The sequence below is a fragment of the Neofelis nebulosa genome, chromosome 6 (genome assembly GCF_028018385.1).
Source record: "Neofelis nebulosa isolate mNeoNeb1 chromosome 6, mNeoNeb1.pri, whole genome shotgun sequence".
Taxonomy (NCBI): domain Eukaryota; kingdom Metazoa; phylum Chordata; class Mammalia; order Carnivora; family Felidae; genus Neofelis; species Neofelis nebulosa.
In genome coordinates, this window is record NC_080787.1 from 141,128,924 (window position 1) to 141,143,775 (window position 14,852).

At 38.1% G+C, this 14,852-nt stretch overlaps 1 protein-coding gene across 19 annotated transcripts in view; it reads right to left on the reverse strand.

Moving 5' to 3' along the window:
• SYNE1 (spectrin repeat containing nuclear envelope protein 1) overlaps window positions 1-14,852 on the reverse strand; it is a 490,159-nt gene that overhangs the window by 472,724 nt on the left and 2,583 nt on the right. For all 19 annotated transcript variants that reach the window (XM_058735689.1, XM_058735694.1, XM_058735678.1 and 16 more), the window contains exon 2: window positions 8,869-9,152. In XM_058735689.1, coding sequence (XP_058591672.1) covers window positions 8,869-8,932 — 64 coding nt within the window. In that variant the 5' untranslated portion in view covers window positions 8,933-9,152. The remainder of the gene's footprint in view (window positions 1-8,868; window positions 9,153-14,852) is intronic.

Below are 14,852 nucleotides of genomic sequence, written 5' to 3' on the forward strand. Positions count from 1 at the left end.
AAAGAAACTGAAAGAATAGAGAACTATTGTGTAATTCAAGGTAAATAATTTGTTTTAAACATGGGTGGAGACCAGTGTTTACTAAACATGAAAGATTAAAATCAGTAGAGGAAGGAATTGTTTTTTTTTTTTTATGCAAGAGGTCATTGTGAATAATGCAAAAAAAAAAGAACACAAGTTACCATAGAAACCATTTTAAAAATACTGAAGCAAACTTCAATATAAGGAATTTAAAATCTTACATAAATCATTTGGCCCAGACCCTATTTTAGGCAGTTGCCAATTTCTCCTTTTTCCAGATATTTCCATTCATTTGACTACAGACAAATAAAAAAATTATGATTTGCCTATTCTCAACATTATGACAAAGCTGAATATATTCTTATACCATAACTTCTTAACTGTCCAAATGAGTACATGATTACCTGAACACCTGAGTAATGACTGCTTGATTAAATTGTAGGATGTCATACAAAGATCAGGAGCTTTGTATTTAGGTGCGAACACCATGTAAAGAATCTGTCAATATTCTCATCAGCCCCGATTAGAAAGAAAATAAAAGAGAAAAATAACTGCTCAGAATATGAACTATTTTTGTAAGGCTCTTAAGATATAGGAGATAGGGGCACATGGATGGCTTGGTCAATTAAGCATCTGACTCTTGATTTGGGATCAGGTCTTGGATCAGGTCAAGATCTTACAGTTCTTGAAACTGATCCTGCATTGGGCCCCAAGTCAGGCTCTGCACTTAGGATTCTCTCTCTCTCTCTCTCTCTCTCTCTGACCCTTCCCTGCTCTCTCTCTCTCTTTCAAAATAAATAAATAAACATTTTTAAAAGATACAGGAGAAATTTATCACATGAAATTTAAAGTCCAGTATGTTTTTCCCCTTTATAGGTATCTATTACCCTAAATTACACATTAATGGAACTAAAGTTCATGGGCACCAGTGTGGTCTTCCTCCTTCTGGGTTACCCCAAGAACCCATTCTGATCCAACACAAGCAGGGTTAAATAGCCATCAGCACAGTGAGTTTTCCTCAATGCAAATGCAGTTTTCCCAAATTCAAGTCCTTTTGGGAAGGGTACCATCCAGTCTTGGGAAGGGTACCTCCCAGATTTCTGGGAGGAAATCCCAGAGTCCTCCCCATCTTTCAGATAACCCAAACACTTAGTGTCATACCTTCTCTTTTCTTTTCAAGAAACTACGCCCTAGAGGAACTAATTAAACAATGACCAAAGCAATGAAAATACATGACACTGACTCCATGAAGATTTTCTCCAAAACACAAGAGGAATGCTATTAATTTTGCTACGTGGAAAGAACCTAGAAAAATGATGTCAAGGGGTGCAAGCGGAGATTTTGGAGGGCAGGAGGTGCACAAGGAAGGAAGGCACTGAGATGCGACAGTCACACACAAAAGGGCATTAGTGGGAGCACTGTTCTCATGAGGACCATGGGCTCCATAAGAATGCAGGACTTGTTAGAGCCAGAGTGAGAGGCATTTTATTCTTAAGATGCATTTTTGACTGGGCTCTACATGAAGTACAGAATTACACTTAATAAATTCTTAAGGAATTGCTCTTATCCAATTAACTTCCAAGAATCTTGCAACTCTTTATGGGGAATGCACAGGGCTATTCTTTTATTCTTCCAGAAATGAATTTGAAACTATATGCACATGTACTTGGCTCACTCAGGCCTGATATTTATATATATAAACACATAATCTTTTTATATACTATAAACATTTGGAAGCATGAACATAAAAAGAATGTTAACAGCATTAACATAATTGATCACTCCCTCCTTGAATTCTTTCTTCTCTTGGCTTCCAGATCTTCCTTCTTTTTCTTACCACATAGGCTGCAGCTTCTCAATCTCATATATGAGACCCTCCTCATTCCTTCACCACCTCATCGACCAATGGTGGATGATTTTTCAAACCTATGTTCCCTATGTGTCCTTGTTCTCCAGGTGGTGTCAATCAACCCCACAGTTTTAAATACTGTCTGTGCGCTCAGGATCTCCAAATACTTTCTCCAGCTGTGTCCTCTCCCTTGATGTCTACAGTCATATACACTCAGCCACTTTTTGGGCTATCCACCAGCCTTCTAAAATGGAACACATCCAAAAAAAGCTCTTGAGTTTCCTCAACCCTGTTCCCAATAGTCTTTTGTCTTATCTCATTTCAAAATGAAAAATGAGGGGGCCAACTTTCTTTCCTCTCTCTCATACACCACATTCAATCCATCAGAAAATTATTTCAGCTTTACTTTCAAAATAAATCTAGATTTTTACCACTTTTCTCCCCCTCCACTGTTTAGTATCTAGTCCAAGCTACTCTAATCTCTCTTGGTGATTTACCCAAATTACCTCCTTCTGGGTCACCCTGCTTCCACCACTGAAAATCAGTATGATATTACATATTTATATTGTATTCACTCAACAAATACTTATGAAGAATCCACATTATGAAATGCACTGCCTAGTCAATCTGTAGGGCACCGATGTGAAATTGACCCAATTTTTGCCTTCAATGTGTTTATATTCTGAGTGGTTGGATTAGCCACACGCACATAACATAACGCAAAGCAATACTAGATAATTCCTATTATAGTGCTACAAAGTGCTAAAGGGCTTTAGACAGAATTTCTGATTTTATCAGCAACAGAGACTTCATGGAGGAGGCTGAATTTAAGTTGAGCCTTGAAGATAAGTCGGGTTTTAGGAGGAGCCAAGAAAGTTCATTCCCAAAAGCTCCCTAGAAGATCACAGAAGAGTCAGGGCATCTTGAAAGCATTGCAAATAGTGGCATTTGGTAGATATCTAGGGCTAGGTAGGAGAGCAAGAGGAGACAAATGCTGGGCAGTTAAGACGCAACTTGAATAAGGAAGCCAAGCCAAGAAGTTGGGATTTAATAAGGAGGTCAAGAGGTCAAGGAAGATTTTCATCACGGGAGTGACAAAATTAAGTGGTATATTAAAAGGAATTAATTTGAAAGCGATGTGTAGGAATGCTTTATGTTTTATTTGTAGGCCTCAATTGCTCTTAGGCCTAGAGGCCAGCCACATACTATATCAACAGCAATATAGAGTACCCAAACTGCATATTTAAATATATTAACCCGTATATAATTTTTGAATTGATTTGATTTACATTTGACTAGTTGAAATGATTATACATTTGTAAACCTCTATTAATTTTTTTTAAGTTTATTTATTTATTTTTGAGAGAGAGACAGAGAGGCAGAGAGAGAATTAAACCTCTGTGAATTTTGATTTAGCAGTTTTCTTTTTCTATTTGAGAGCCAATATTTTTGCAGGCCTTTGAAGATCCTGAAGGCCTTCAGGTACCTTCTCCATAACCCAGGATAGGTAAAACGGCTCTGCAAACAGACAGGTTTGGAGGACAGGGCATTCATTATATGAATGTATAATGTATACACTTTATTGCGTTTAAAAGTAATATGAACGTGTAATATACCGTTAGGAAGGAAAAATATCTTTAAAGCATGAAAGTTAAAAAAAACAACACATGCATCTGAGAGCTGAGCATAGGCACTGGTTCGGCTGGATGTGTGTCCTTAACATGATTTTACGATCATAACCTAAGTTTGATTAAAAATAAAATTCAGATAAAAAAAATATTTTGAAGGGGCAAATACAGTGGGATTCCATTTAACTGGTTTCTTCCTTTGCTTTTACATTATGTCTTGACTAATTTCATCTTCAATTCGTTAATTTAGGGATTGTGATTTATCCATTTATTCATTAAAGATTTATTTAACCATGATGTTCCAAAACATAAATAAATGATCACTGTTTTGTGCTGCATTTTGCTTAGTATTTAAATTTGAGATAGTAGCACACAACATTCGTTGTAGGGAGAAAGAGATTAAACCAAATAGAGAATTTCATCCTAAATACAATAAATGGATTTTTGGCAATATAAGAAGAGTCATTAAGTCAGAGTAATAAAATTTAGAAGTTAATCTCTCAAGGCACTGTAAAAAAATGAGAATCCTCATAAATGACAAACCTTTCCTTCTCCGATGTTTATTTAATGTTACACTAAAGGAAATTATGCCATTTATTTATTAATGTTGATTCTACTATCTTATTTTATTATTTCATTTCATTTCATTTCATTTCATTTCATTTCATTTCATGTATTATTTATTTTTGACAGAGAGAGAAAGAAGTTTAAGTCCAGAAGGGGCAGAGAGCAAGGAAGACACAGAATCTGAAGCAGGCTCCAGGCTCTGAGCTGTCAGCACAGAGCCCAATGTGGGGCTCGAACTCATGAGCTGTGAGATCATGACCTGAGCTGAAGTCAGACGCCCAACTGACTGAGCCACCCAGGTGCCCCTGATTCTACTTTTCAGTTAACTTTTTTGTTAGCTGAGGTTTTATTTTACAGTATAATAGATTTATAGGGAATGTCATATTTAACCCAAAAAGAGTTTAACCATAAAAGCCATTTTAGAGGGAGGCATGATTAGGTTTTACTGAACAGTTAGCAAATTTCATAGGTACGTCTCCAAGAATACGTATTTATCCCTTTTCTCATTTCTTTCGCCTTGAATTTATTCACAGGTTTAAAAATAAAAACTCGACCTTGCAATCAGTAATCCTCCTTTTTTATCAAAGTAATCTCCATATAACACCTTCGCATGCACATTTTGAATCTTCTCTGGCATTTACCACTCATTTTATAAGTTTACACTGATGCCGCCCCGGCTTACAGTAACAAACACTGATATGTCCATTTAAAACTCCTTAAACTTTGAGAGACTATCTTCAAATGAAAAAAAATGTATTTGATAAAAGCCATTCAACAAATCTTTTTTAAGCTAATGTTATGCAGCAGCATGATGACATTTACAAAGATATTGTCATTGTCTTAAAGAAATTTATATTCTTAAGAGTTTAGACACGTACCTTTTTTCAGATGTGACTAACAACTGAAATGACTCCATAAGCCACCTGTGAAATGGAACCCCTTAGCCGTTAAAGAGCTGAAAAGATATATATTAACAATGTGCTTTTAAAATTTTAATATTCTTGTATCATACTATTGTCTTGTATTTGCTTTTAAGGTTATATTTAAACTGATGGAAGTTACAGAAACCTTCATTATTCTCAGGAGCAAACGAAAGTCTGCATTGCAGTCTGTCTGCTCATCCATAATTCAGGATCCCAGCCTAAAACATTATGCTCAAACAAGCACAAATATTGGCAAAGGTGAAATATTGAACTACTACAGTAGCAGCTAAATTATGTAGCAATCTGTGTATGTGTTTCAATTTCCTAGCACTAGAAATAAAAATTAAAAGCAGAAAAACAGTCAACAATTATGGTTATAAACTAAATAAGCAAGTGAGCAAAGCCAAGTTGCCATTATGCAAAGCTACATGATTTTTATTAGTTATACACAGATCCAATAGGACAATAAAACTCAAGAGGGGGAAAAATAACACAGTTCCTTGGATTATCTAAGAAAAAAAAAGGGGGGATTCTAGAAAAATGTCCTCATGGATTTGAACTTTGAAAATAGCAACTCTGGTTCTATTTTAAGTTAACAGATTTATTTTTCCTCAAATATATTCTCTCATTTGTCTTCATTATCTGGACAATAATGCTAGCCCTCCATTAATTAGCACCATGGTCACTGGTTTGGAGGTTCCAGCAGGTAAGAACAGACACTAAGTACCCTTGACAGAAAATAGATCTCCTCTGTCTGGGGAGGTTGACTCTTGTTTGGGCTCAAAGCATCAGCAGGATGCACAATGAGAACTGAGATGCAGTGGAGACACAAACCTTGCCAGCTAATTCAGCACAAGAAACCCAGCAGATCAATATGCTAACAGATATATCCACCATATCACCTTCTGTTACATTCTGTTTCCACTGCTGTAGGCTAGGTCCACTGCACCTTGTGGGAGTGCAGACCTTTCATTTTGCTGCCATTAATAACGTGTGTGTGTGTGTGTATGTGTGTGTGTATGTATGTATATATACAGTAGAGAAAATTCCTGAGCATTAGATATTTATCATTAGTTTTTAGCATCAATTATATATATATATATAATACACATATATATACACGTGTATATATATAATTGATGCATCTATGTATATATATAATTGATGCTAAAAACTATATGTATATATATGTATATATATATATAATTGATACTAAAAACTAATGATAAATATCTAGTGCTCAGGAATTTTGTCTACTGTCGAATGGTAGAAGGTTTATTGTTCTGAGTTTGTCAGATACCCATATCACATGTTATAATTCTTCCTTTTACTAGAAAGGAAAAAGTAATTAATACAGTGAGTATAGTCACTTTATTATGTAATAAAATTACTAGTTTTATACAGCACAGGATATATAAAACTACTAACATTCCTTCTCAAATCTGCATGGCTAGAAAAATTTGCAACAAATTATCAAACCTATGCCTCTTCATCCAATTTTCTTCCATGGCTATTTGAACAGCTCATTAGATGAGAGTAGAGTTTTTAAAGCACTTTTTGTCATCATCTTGCTGAACTTGAAACAATCCAGAGTGTGAGCAGTCTGCATTTTACAGGTGGGGTCTCGAAATGCACAGATGTTAAAATGGGACAGCCACTGGGACAAGCCAGGCGTGGGATGGGAGTGAGGGGCTCCAGTCCTTCCCCTACTCCACACACTTCTCAGGAAAAACCATATATCTATACACTACAGAAATAATAAGAGACTGAGGCACAGTACTCTTCCCTCCCCTCTTAACCTAACCACTACCTTACTAAAAAAATTTCAAAGCAAAATAAGAATAAAAAGTAAACACTTTGTACAATCATAATCTGATTCTTATTTAATCTTTATCAAATTACCCTGTACAATTTTCCTTTATTGTGTGTGTGTATATACATATATGTGTATATATATATACACACACACATATATGTACATATATATGTATATATATGTGTGTATATATGCACATATACATATATATACACATACATACATATGTAGATATATATATATGATCCAGGGAATTTTCATATTTAATAAACTCAAAGGAAAATCTGCTTTATTACCTAATTATCTTCCTTATCTTTTGTAAGGGACCTCTGGTTTCCTTTCCATCTTTTTGTAAATGAGGTCACTGAGGCACAACATGGCTCAGGAATTTGTGCCCAGGAAACAACAAAGACAGACACAGACAGAAAAATGGAACTCTAAGTTCAGTATTCCATCTACCCAAAAAAAGATGTACAATTTAAACTGGAGATCCTTAGCACTGTGTAGACATAATCAGGGTTTGTTTGTTTGTTTGTTTGTTTGTTTTTGGCCTATGGAGGAGGTCTATGCCCACATATTCAGCAAGGATCTGTTTTGTTTTGTTTCCAACGTTTTTTATTTATTTTTGGGACAGAGAGAGACAGAGCATGAACGGGGGAGGGGCAGAGAGAGACGGAGACACAGAATCGGAAACAGGCTCCAGGCTCCGAGCCATCAGCCCAGAGCCTGACGCGGGGCTCGAACTCACGGACCGCGAGATCGTGACCTGGCTGAAGTCGGACGCTTAACCGACTGCGCCACCCAGGCGCCCCAGGATCTGTTCTTTTATTTAACCAAGCTCTTTCTGGTGTGACGATGAGATCTTCCAGCAATAAGCTTGAAATAAGTGCCACTGGCACTGAAGCATCAAAAACCAGCCCAGGACAATCAACACGCATGGGAGCCTTGTGATTGCAGGGGTGTCAGGGACAGTGGTGGCCTCCGGTCTGACATGGAGAAACGCACAGCTCCACTAAGCTCGTGCCTTTCTGTAGCTGAGAGCACGCCCTGGGCCACGAATGTCCAGAGTTTCACCTGTATTTGAAAGCCAAGAGGGCTTACCTGGAAATGACTGCTATGCACATCAAATACACTATAAGTGAGGAAGGTGGGATTGTAAGAGATTATTATGATGGTCGCGGTGGAAAACCACAGCAATCGCTTTCTTGCTGGAGATACTCGAAGAGCAAAAAGCCAACCTGTAACATTACTTTAGGCGCTCCTGACAAATACCAGGAAAAAAACCCTATAAAATTTGAATATTTTTATATCCGTTTCAAGTTGGGGAGAGGTAGCATTAGGACTGTGACAAGGAAGCAATATTTTCATAGTCTTCTAAGATGATTATTTTTATGGTTTAAAGAATATACATGTTTCAATGCATGTGTAATTCACAATTACAAATTAATCTATAAGCTGCTATAACATTTCACTGCGAATTGTCTTCTAGAAAAGTTGGCTATTAGAGAAAGAACAGTGGGGAGGAAGGTGGTTCTAGTCCACCCACTGCCACTCGCCATTAATCCCGTCATGTCTTAAACCCTCTGCACCTCTTTGCCCCTCATTTTGCTAAAAGACTTTCTAGGTCTCTGAGGGCTTCCTAGTTGGGATATTTAAACTATTAGTTGACTTATCTGACCACAGCATACAATTTTTTGTCACCGTCGTCATGATACCCTTGTGCACTGTCACGGCACTGTATTGTCATTGGTGACTGAAGGGCAGTTTGGCGATAACTGAATTCCCAGCTAAACACTGAATAACCACTAAAGATCACACTAATGCAGACATAAAACCAAACAAAGAGGTTGGTCTTTGTCTCTTTTCTACGTGAAAAAGATAGCATCTTCAAACACCATGACTAGTCTGAAAACGCTAGCATGAGAGACGTCCTTTTGTGATCCCTTGCTGTAGTTCCATAAAATTGAATAAAAGTGCAAGCAAATTGAAAAGATCCTGAGTTAAGTTGGTATTTAAAGTGTACTTAAAAAATACAGAACAAACCCTGACATTTCTGACCCTTACCTTGCAACCTTTGCATCACATTGGCGATGTCCCGGGGAGACCGTGAGGTCCTGGAGGCAGCCATGCTGTCTCCCCCAGCAGGAAACCAACAGCAGACACTCTTGTCCCAGGGCGATGTAGCACCATATCACTCACGAAAACATACCGGAGCTTTCTGGATCTGTTCGGTCGTAAACGAATCCCCAGCGCTTGCAGCAGCTGGCAAGGAGATGGCACTTCCAAGACTGAACCACTTCTTTTCTTTCTTTTATTTTAAGACTGTTCTCTTAAATGAACTCAGGAATCTGAAAAACAAATAGAAAAGGTACCATATTAAAAAAAAAAAAAAAAAAAAACTACATACGTCATCCTAGTGCTAAAAAGAAAACCATCTGTATTCAATTCGAATAGATCATTCATTGCCAGGTAAAATATTTACAAAGCACTATGCAAATGCTAGGAATTCTTATATTTGACAAAATAAATACGTACATGAGATACACATAATAAAGTTGGTTGCTAAAAAGGAAATGTTCACGTATCCCATGTTTTCTCTTTAAACTATAATCTTTCTCCATTGATCTATGAAAGTGAATGTACTATGAAGTCCAATACTGAATCTTATTTCTTAATCACACTAATGCAGACATAGTTCTCTTATATATGCTATTTCAGCCTGCTTTGTGCATATATTTTGCTGTTTCATTTGTACAATTTCCAGGAATGAGATTAAATCTTAGCTCCTAGATGGGCACTAAGTAATGTACAGAATTGTTCAATAACTGTATTTTATACCTGAAACCCATACAACACTGTATGTTAACTACACTGGGATCAAAATTTAAAAATAAAAAGTTAAAAAAAAATCTTAGCTTCTAATAACTATTTGATAAGTTAAAACAGTATAAATGGAAAAGTATTTCATTCTAAAAATGTGAGTTTCAAATATTCTGTCTTCAGACGTCAACACGGATTTGATTTAGCTTCTTTCTTTCCCATACAGAAAGACTCCAAAACAGGTTGTAAGGCTAGGGTTAGGGGTGGCTTGAGCAGAAAGGCCATTTTCTTTCTAACCCCATCCTGAATTCTCAGCTTTGGTCAAGTTTAATTCATCATCCTGGACTGGGCAAGGAGACAGAAAGGTTAAGAGAGTAGTTGAAATCCTGACATTGAGACATTTAGTTTGAAGAAGGATTTCCTAACCCTAAGGTTAGGTGAAGAGAAGGTTTCGCCGGAAGTAGGATAAATAATGAAGAAAGGAGCGGAGGTTGAACATGCACCCAGAGACAGAAACTTAACCAAGGGGCCGCACACCAAGGCATTAATGCACACCTGTGCATTATGAAGAGGAAGGTGAAGAAAAAGAACGGGCCAGGGGCAGGGAAGGATGGTATAGACACACCTGTAGGGAAAGCACATCGATGTGGGACGGGCCACCTGCCAGAAGGAAAAAGAAAGAAACCAAGAGGAATCGATGAGTGCTATCAACAACTGTATTATAACCTGAATGTGTGGTCATTCAAACAGTATGATTTAGGAGACAGGGGCTGTGTGATAGAGTATATTATAAATTACGACTAATTTTAAGATGGCATTATTAATATTAGCATGCATGGGTATCTGGTTAGAACGCATGAATGCAAAGCTGATAACACCGTTTTAGAACACTATCTCAAAAAGGATGCAAAACATTGCATATTGCTGCTGCCCTATGGAAAAAGCATCCGAAAGGTATAATGGAGCGAGAAGAATGTAGTTGGTCACTTAACAAGTTAGGGTGAGATGGTGCAGTGAAGTAGCCTTAACTGGTAAGAAGACACAGGCAGACTTCTCTTGGCTACTTGAAAGGGTATTTAGTAGAAGGAGGACCCAAAACTTGGCAGCTTCTGGGCTAGAGAGGTACCTTTCAACGTGTGGCTTTCCAAGGGATCCTCAGAGGAGAAATAATTGTTTATGGCTGGCCTGGCATGCATCAAGGCCTTTAGCCTTGCTGGAATTATGTGCCTATCAGCAGCCCTCGTCTCCTGGGGGAAAATATTCCACTTGCCCACAGGCAAAAGCTACCATAGTTTGAAGACTAGTAAGCAGTGGGAAGTGCCTTGAGGATATTACAAATGGGTCCTTTAAACTGTTAGAAAGTGAACTTCCCCAAATGTAAGAATATAACTTTCTCTAGCTGGCTAGAAAACTACATATATACTAAGTAGAGATGAAGGAAGAAATTCATGTTAATTCAGTTATCCCAAGGCAGCTTCTGATCAGCACTGGAGTTCATAAAAGTCATGACTCCCACCATCAATCAAGAATTATGGAATTAAAAAGGATTTCTGTAAGTCACTGCATTACAGATCACCATGTTTCTACCCTCTTCTCATTCACATTTATGTTATATAATAGATTAATCTCCAACTCTCCTCTCCCTCTCTTTTATACATATAAATATATATGTACATATATATACATATAAATGTATATATATAAATATATATGTACATATATACATATAAATATATATATACTTGATACAAATACTTGAGATATATATATATACATATATATATATGATATATTTATCTTTTGAAGGCCATGTCAAACTCAGAATTTCTCTACTTATGTCTAAATTCAGGTTACGTATTCAGTCTTACTTCTATAGTATAACAAATCCATTCTGAGTCTCAGAGGTCAAGGCTGGGGGTACCAAGATGAACATGACATAGTTTCTATTTTTGAGGAGCTTAGAACATAGTGGGAGATAGAACATATTAAAAAAAAACAACAATATAACAATACCACGGGCAAGTCCAAATACAGAGATGGAAAATACAAAGGGTGGGCGCTAAGCCAATCGGAAGGTTCTGGAAAAGTGTCCTGGGAGGGAGCTCACCCCTGAACTGAATCTTGGTAAATGAGCTAGTCAGGAAAAAAATATGAAAGACACATGCCAGGTGGAGTGAATAACTTGAGCAAAGTCATGGACACAAGAAATGATGATTCTATGTGGGAAGCACCAAGAGTTGGATCACGAAGGACTCTCCCAGGTGACATTCTGGAGCTGAGGCTGGAGAAGGAGGTAGCACCGGACGGTTGAGGGCCCTGTGTGCTATGCTCAGAAGCTTCGTCCTGATTCTCTGTGGGAGGCAACAGGAAACCACTGGATTTTAAGCTACAAGTGCCCAAGTATAATTGAGATTATTCTAGGTACAGTTTTTAAGGGTATATTTGAAGGAGACAAGACTGAAAGATTCAGAAAGATCCCTAAGGAAAGTATCTCAGGAGTCAAGATGATGACAGACTAAAATAAGACAGTGAGTACAGGGTAAGATCTGAAAAATCTCTAGGAGGCAAATGTGTAGGGAGGGGAGATAGGAAACGGGCAATGGGGTTGTCAAAGTGTCTCGGATAACTCTCAGGATTCTGCCTTGAGACTGCGTGGGTCGTGGTACCATCAACTGAGCTCAGCAGCCAGAGGGGCTGTGCAGATCTTACTTCCAATACCTTCACCTCATGCACTCGTATGCTTGCGGTAACAACTTCACCCTTGTGTGGGGCACTGTTAGCTGAGCAGATCCCAAGGATCACTAAATACCTGGCCCAGGCCCCCCACCCTGCTTGAAGCCATCCTTAAATGCTCCTGTACACACTGAGCACTAACAACCCATGTTATTATAAGTATAATTTGTCTTATATTCACCACCACTGTTAGTCTCACACTCTAAGTAGACTGTGAACATTCTGCAAGGGTAGAGTCTATAACTGTTCTCACTTTGACATCTCACCATCGATGCCAAATGGATCCCTGAGAACATCCCAGGCCCTCAACAGGCATTTTTGTTTTACAGAAAACCCCTCCCTCCTCACTGCAAAAGGAGTAAATGCAATATCCTTCCTTTTTCAGACAGAAGATAAAATATTTTGTTTTCATCATATGTGCATTTCCTCCTTTGTGAAATTCTGATAGTCTTGCTGTTTACTGATACTTTCAGGGGAATATATAAGAAATTTCTAATTAATCAAACAAATAAAATAAAAAGAAAATAAAAGGAAACTGGGGGTCAGAAGATATGAGTCTAGGCTTAGCTTTGTTCCAACTGGCTGACTGAGTGTGAGCTGGAAGTCCCCAGTAACGACCTACCACAGGGAGTATGGTACCACGACATCCACACACTATGGACTAAGAAAGATCTGGGGCAGAGTCTTAACTCCATCCATGCGACCTGAAGAAAAGTAAACTTTTCTGAGCACTTGTGGCTTCATCTGTAAAATGAAGTCATTTTATGCTAAATTATTGGTTTAATTTTATCCTGCATAAATTTAAAAAGATAAATATGTAATATGCTTAGCAGACTGTTTGGCATGTAGCAGAGGTCCAGCAAATAACTGGTTTCCATTTTCCTTCCCCTGGCCTCAGTTTCTCTACCTGCAATATGAGAAGTGGAGAGGTGCCCTCAAGCATGCTCCCCAGGTCCAAAACCAATGGCAGCACAAGTGACCACTAAAATAGCTGGTCAGAGGTCACAAAAGCTTGAAATTCACGCCTGGAACTGAGCGATTGTGGGCAGTTGAGGTTGTGGGCAGAGGAAGGTCCAGCAGCAACAACGAGCTCACTATTCCCAGGGAAATTAAAAGAGTTTTTAATAGGTGCAGGATATCGTGGGCAGTGAGGGGGACCGGTACTGGGATGGAAAGAGAGAATCAGGTAGACATTGATGGGTTGTGTATGAATTAGCAGTCCCGGCACCGTCTCCAAATCCTTCCAGGAGAAGATCCGTCTGTAGCTAAAGCCATCCACCACTCCAGGCAGAGAAGTAAGAGCCCAGTACATTTCATACAGCAAAAGGGTATTGAGAAACTATTTGTAAAGGACAATGGTACTGAGTAAATAGCAGTAAACAAGACAGATAAGCCCCTCGTAGAGCTTCCGCATCAGAGGGGGAGATGAAATCGATAATATGACAACAAAGCAGGGTGAGTTCTCTCATGGAGAAATCCAGGGAACTGTTCGAGCAAACTGAATACCCAATCGATAACCATCTGCTGCAATTATTGTGCAGAATGCAGTGGGAATTTACACTGTCTGCTATTTGGGATTCTCCTATCTGAACCACACTCTTCTAACACCAGCCCCCGTGAAAAAAGCACAGGAGTGAATCATCAAACCTGGACTTCTCTAGTCTCTAAGCAGAATGGACAACTCGCGGCTAAGGCAGTTTTTTGTTTGTGCTCCTAAAAAAAAAAACGCGTTAGGAAAAACATTAGGAGGAACACTGCTAGGCCCTAAGAACACATCTTAAAGCAATGCAACTACAATTTTAGGTACTAGGAAACGATAACAGAAAATTCCAAACCCTGCAACCACCAGAGATGATGTGGTTCATTTCTCACTGAGAAAGATGCACTGAGACCATAAGACACAAACAGGGTCACAGCCGTATGAAATATAAATATTACTGAAGTAGACATCTAAATATGTATAAGAATAGAGCCCCTACTAAAATTCACTATTAAGCAAAAATAAAAAAGCTAATAAATACACATCCACCCCTTCTAAGTCCTTTGCTGGAGTGAGTCATGTAAGTGTCTAATTTTAAAGTTAATTATTGTTTTTCTCTATTCATCCTTTAGCAATGGTGCTAATTAATAAACACTAAGATGGCTAAGCAGTAGGGAGAAAAGGGACATCTGGAGTTAATACAGATATATTACTAATGTATGTGTACGGGCTACCAGTGAATAGTACTGTTAATTATTCACTACTATGAAATGTACAGGGTAACAAATAAGAATCGGTCCTTTCTCTGGAAGAACAAACATGGAAACAGGTAACCAAAAGACTAAGTACAGAGCGGATCAGTATGACAAATATGACGTGTCATGATTCAACTTTTTGGGGGAAGGTTGCAGTATAAATCAGGCCCAAAGATATCTACTACCTTCCTCCCATACTTTGCTAGAGTATATGTTGCACTTCTTGCCAAACACTGGTTCTGGTTGGATTACATCACAAG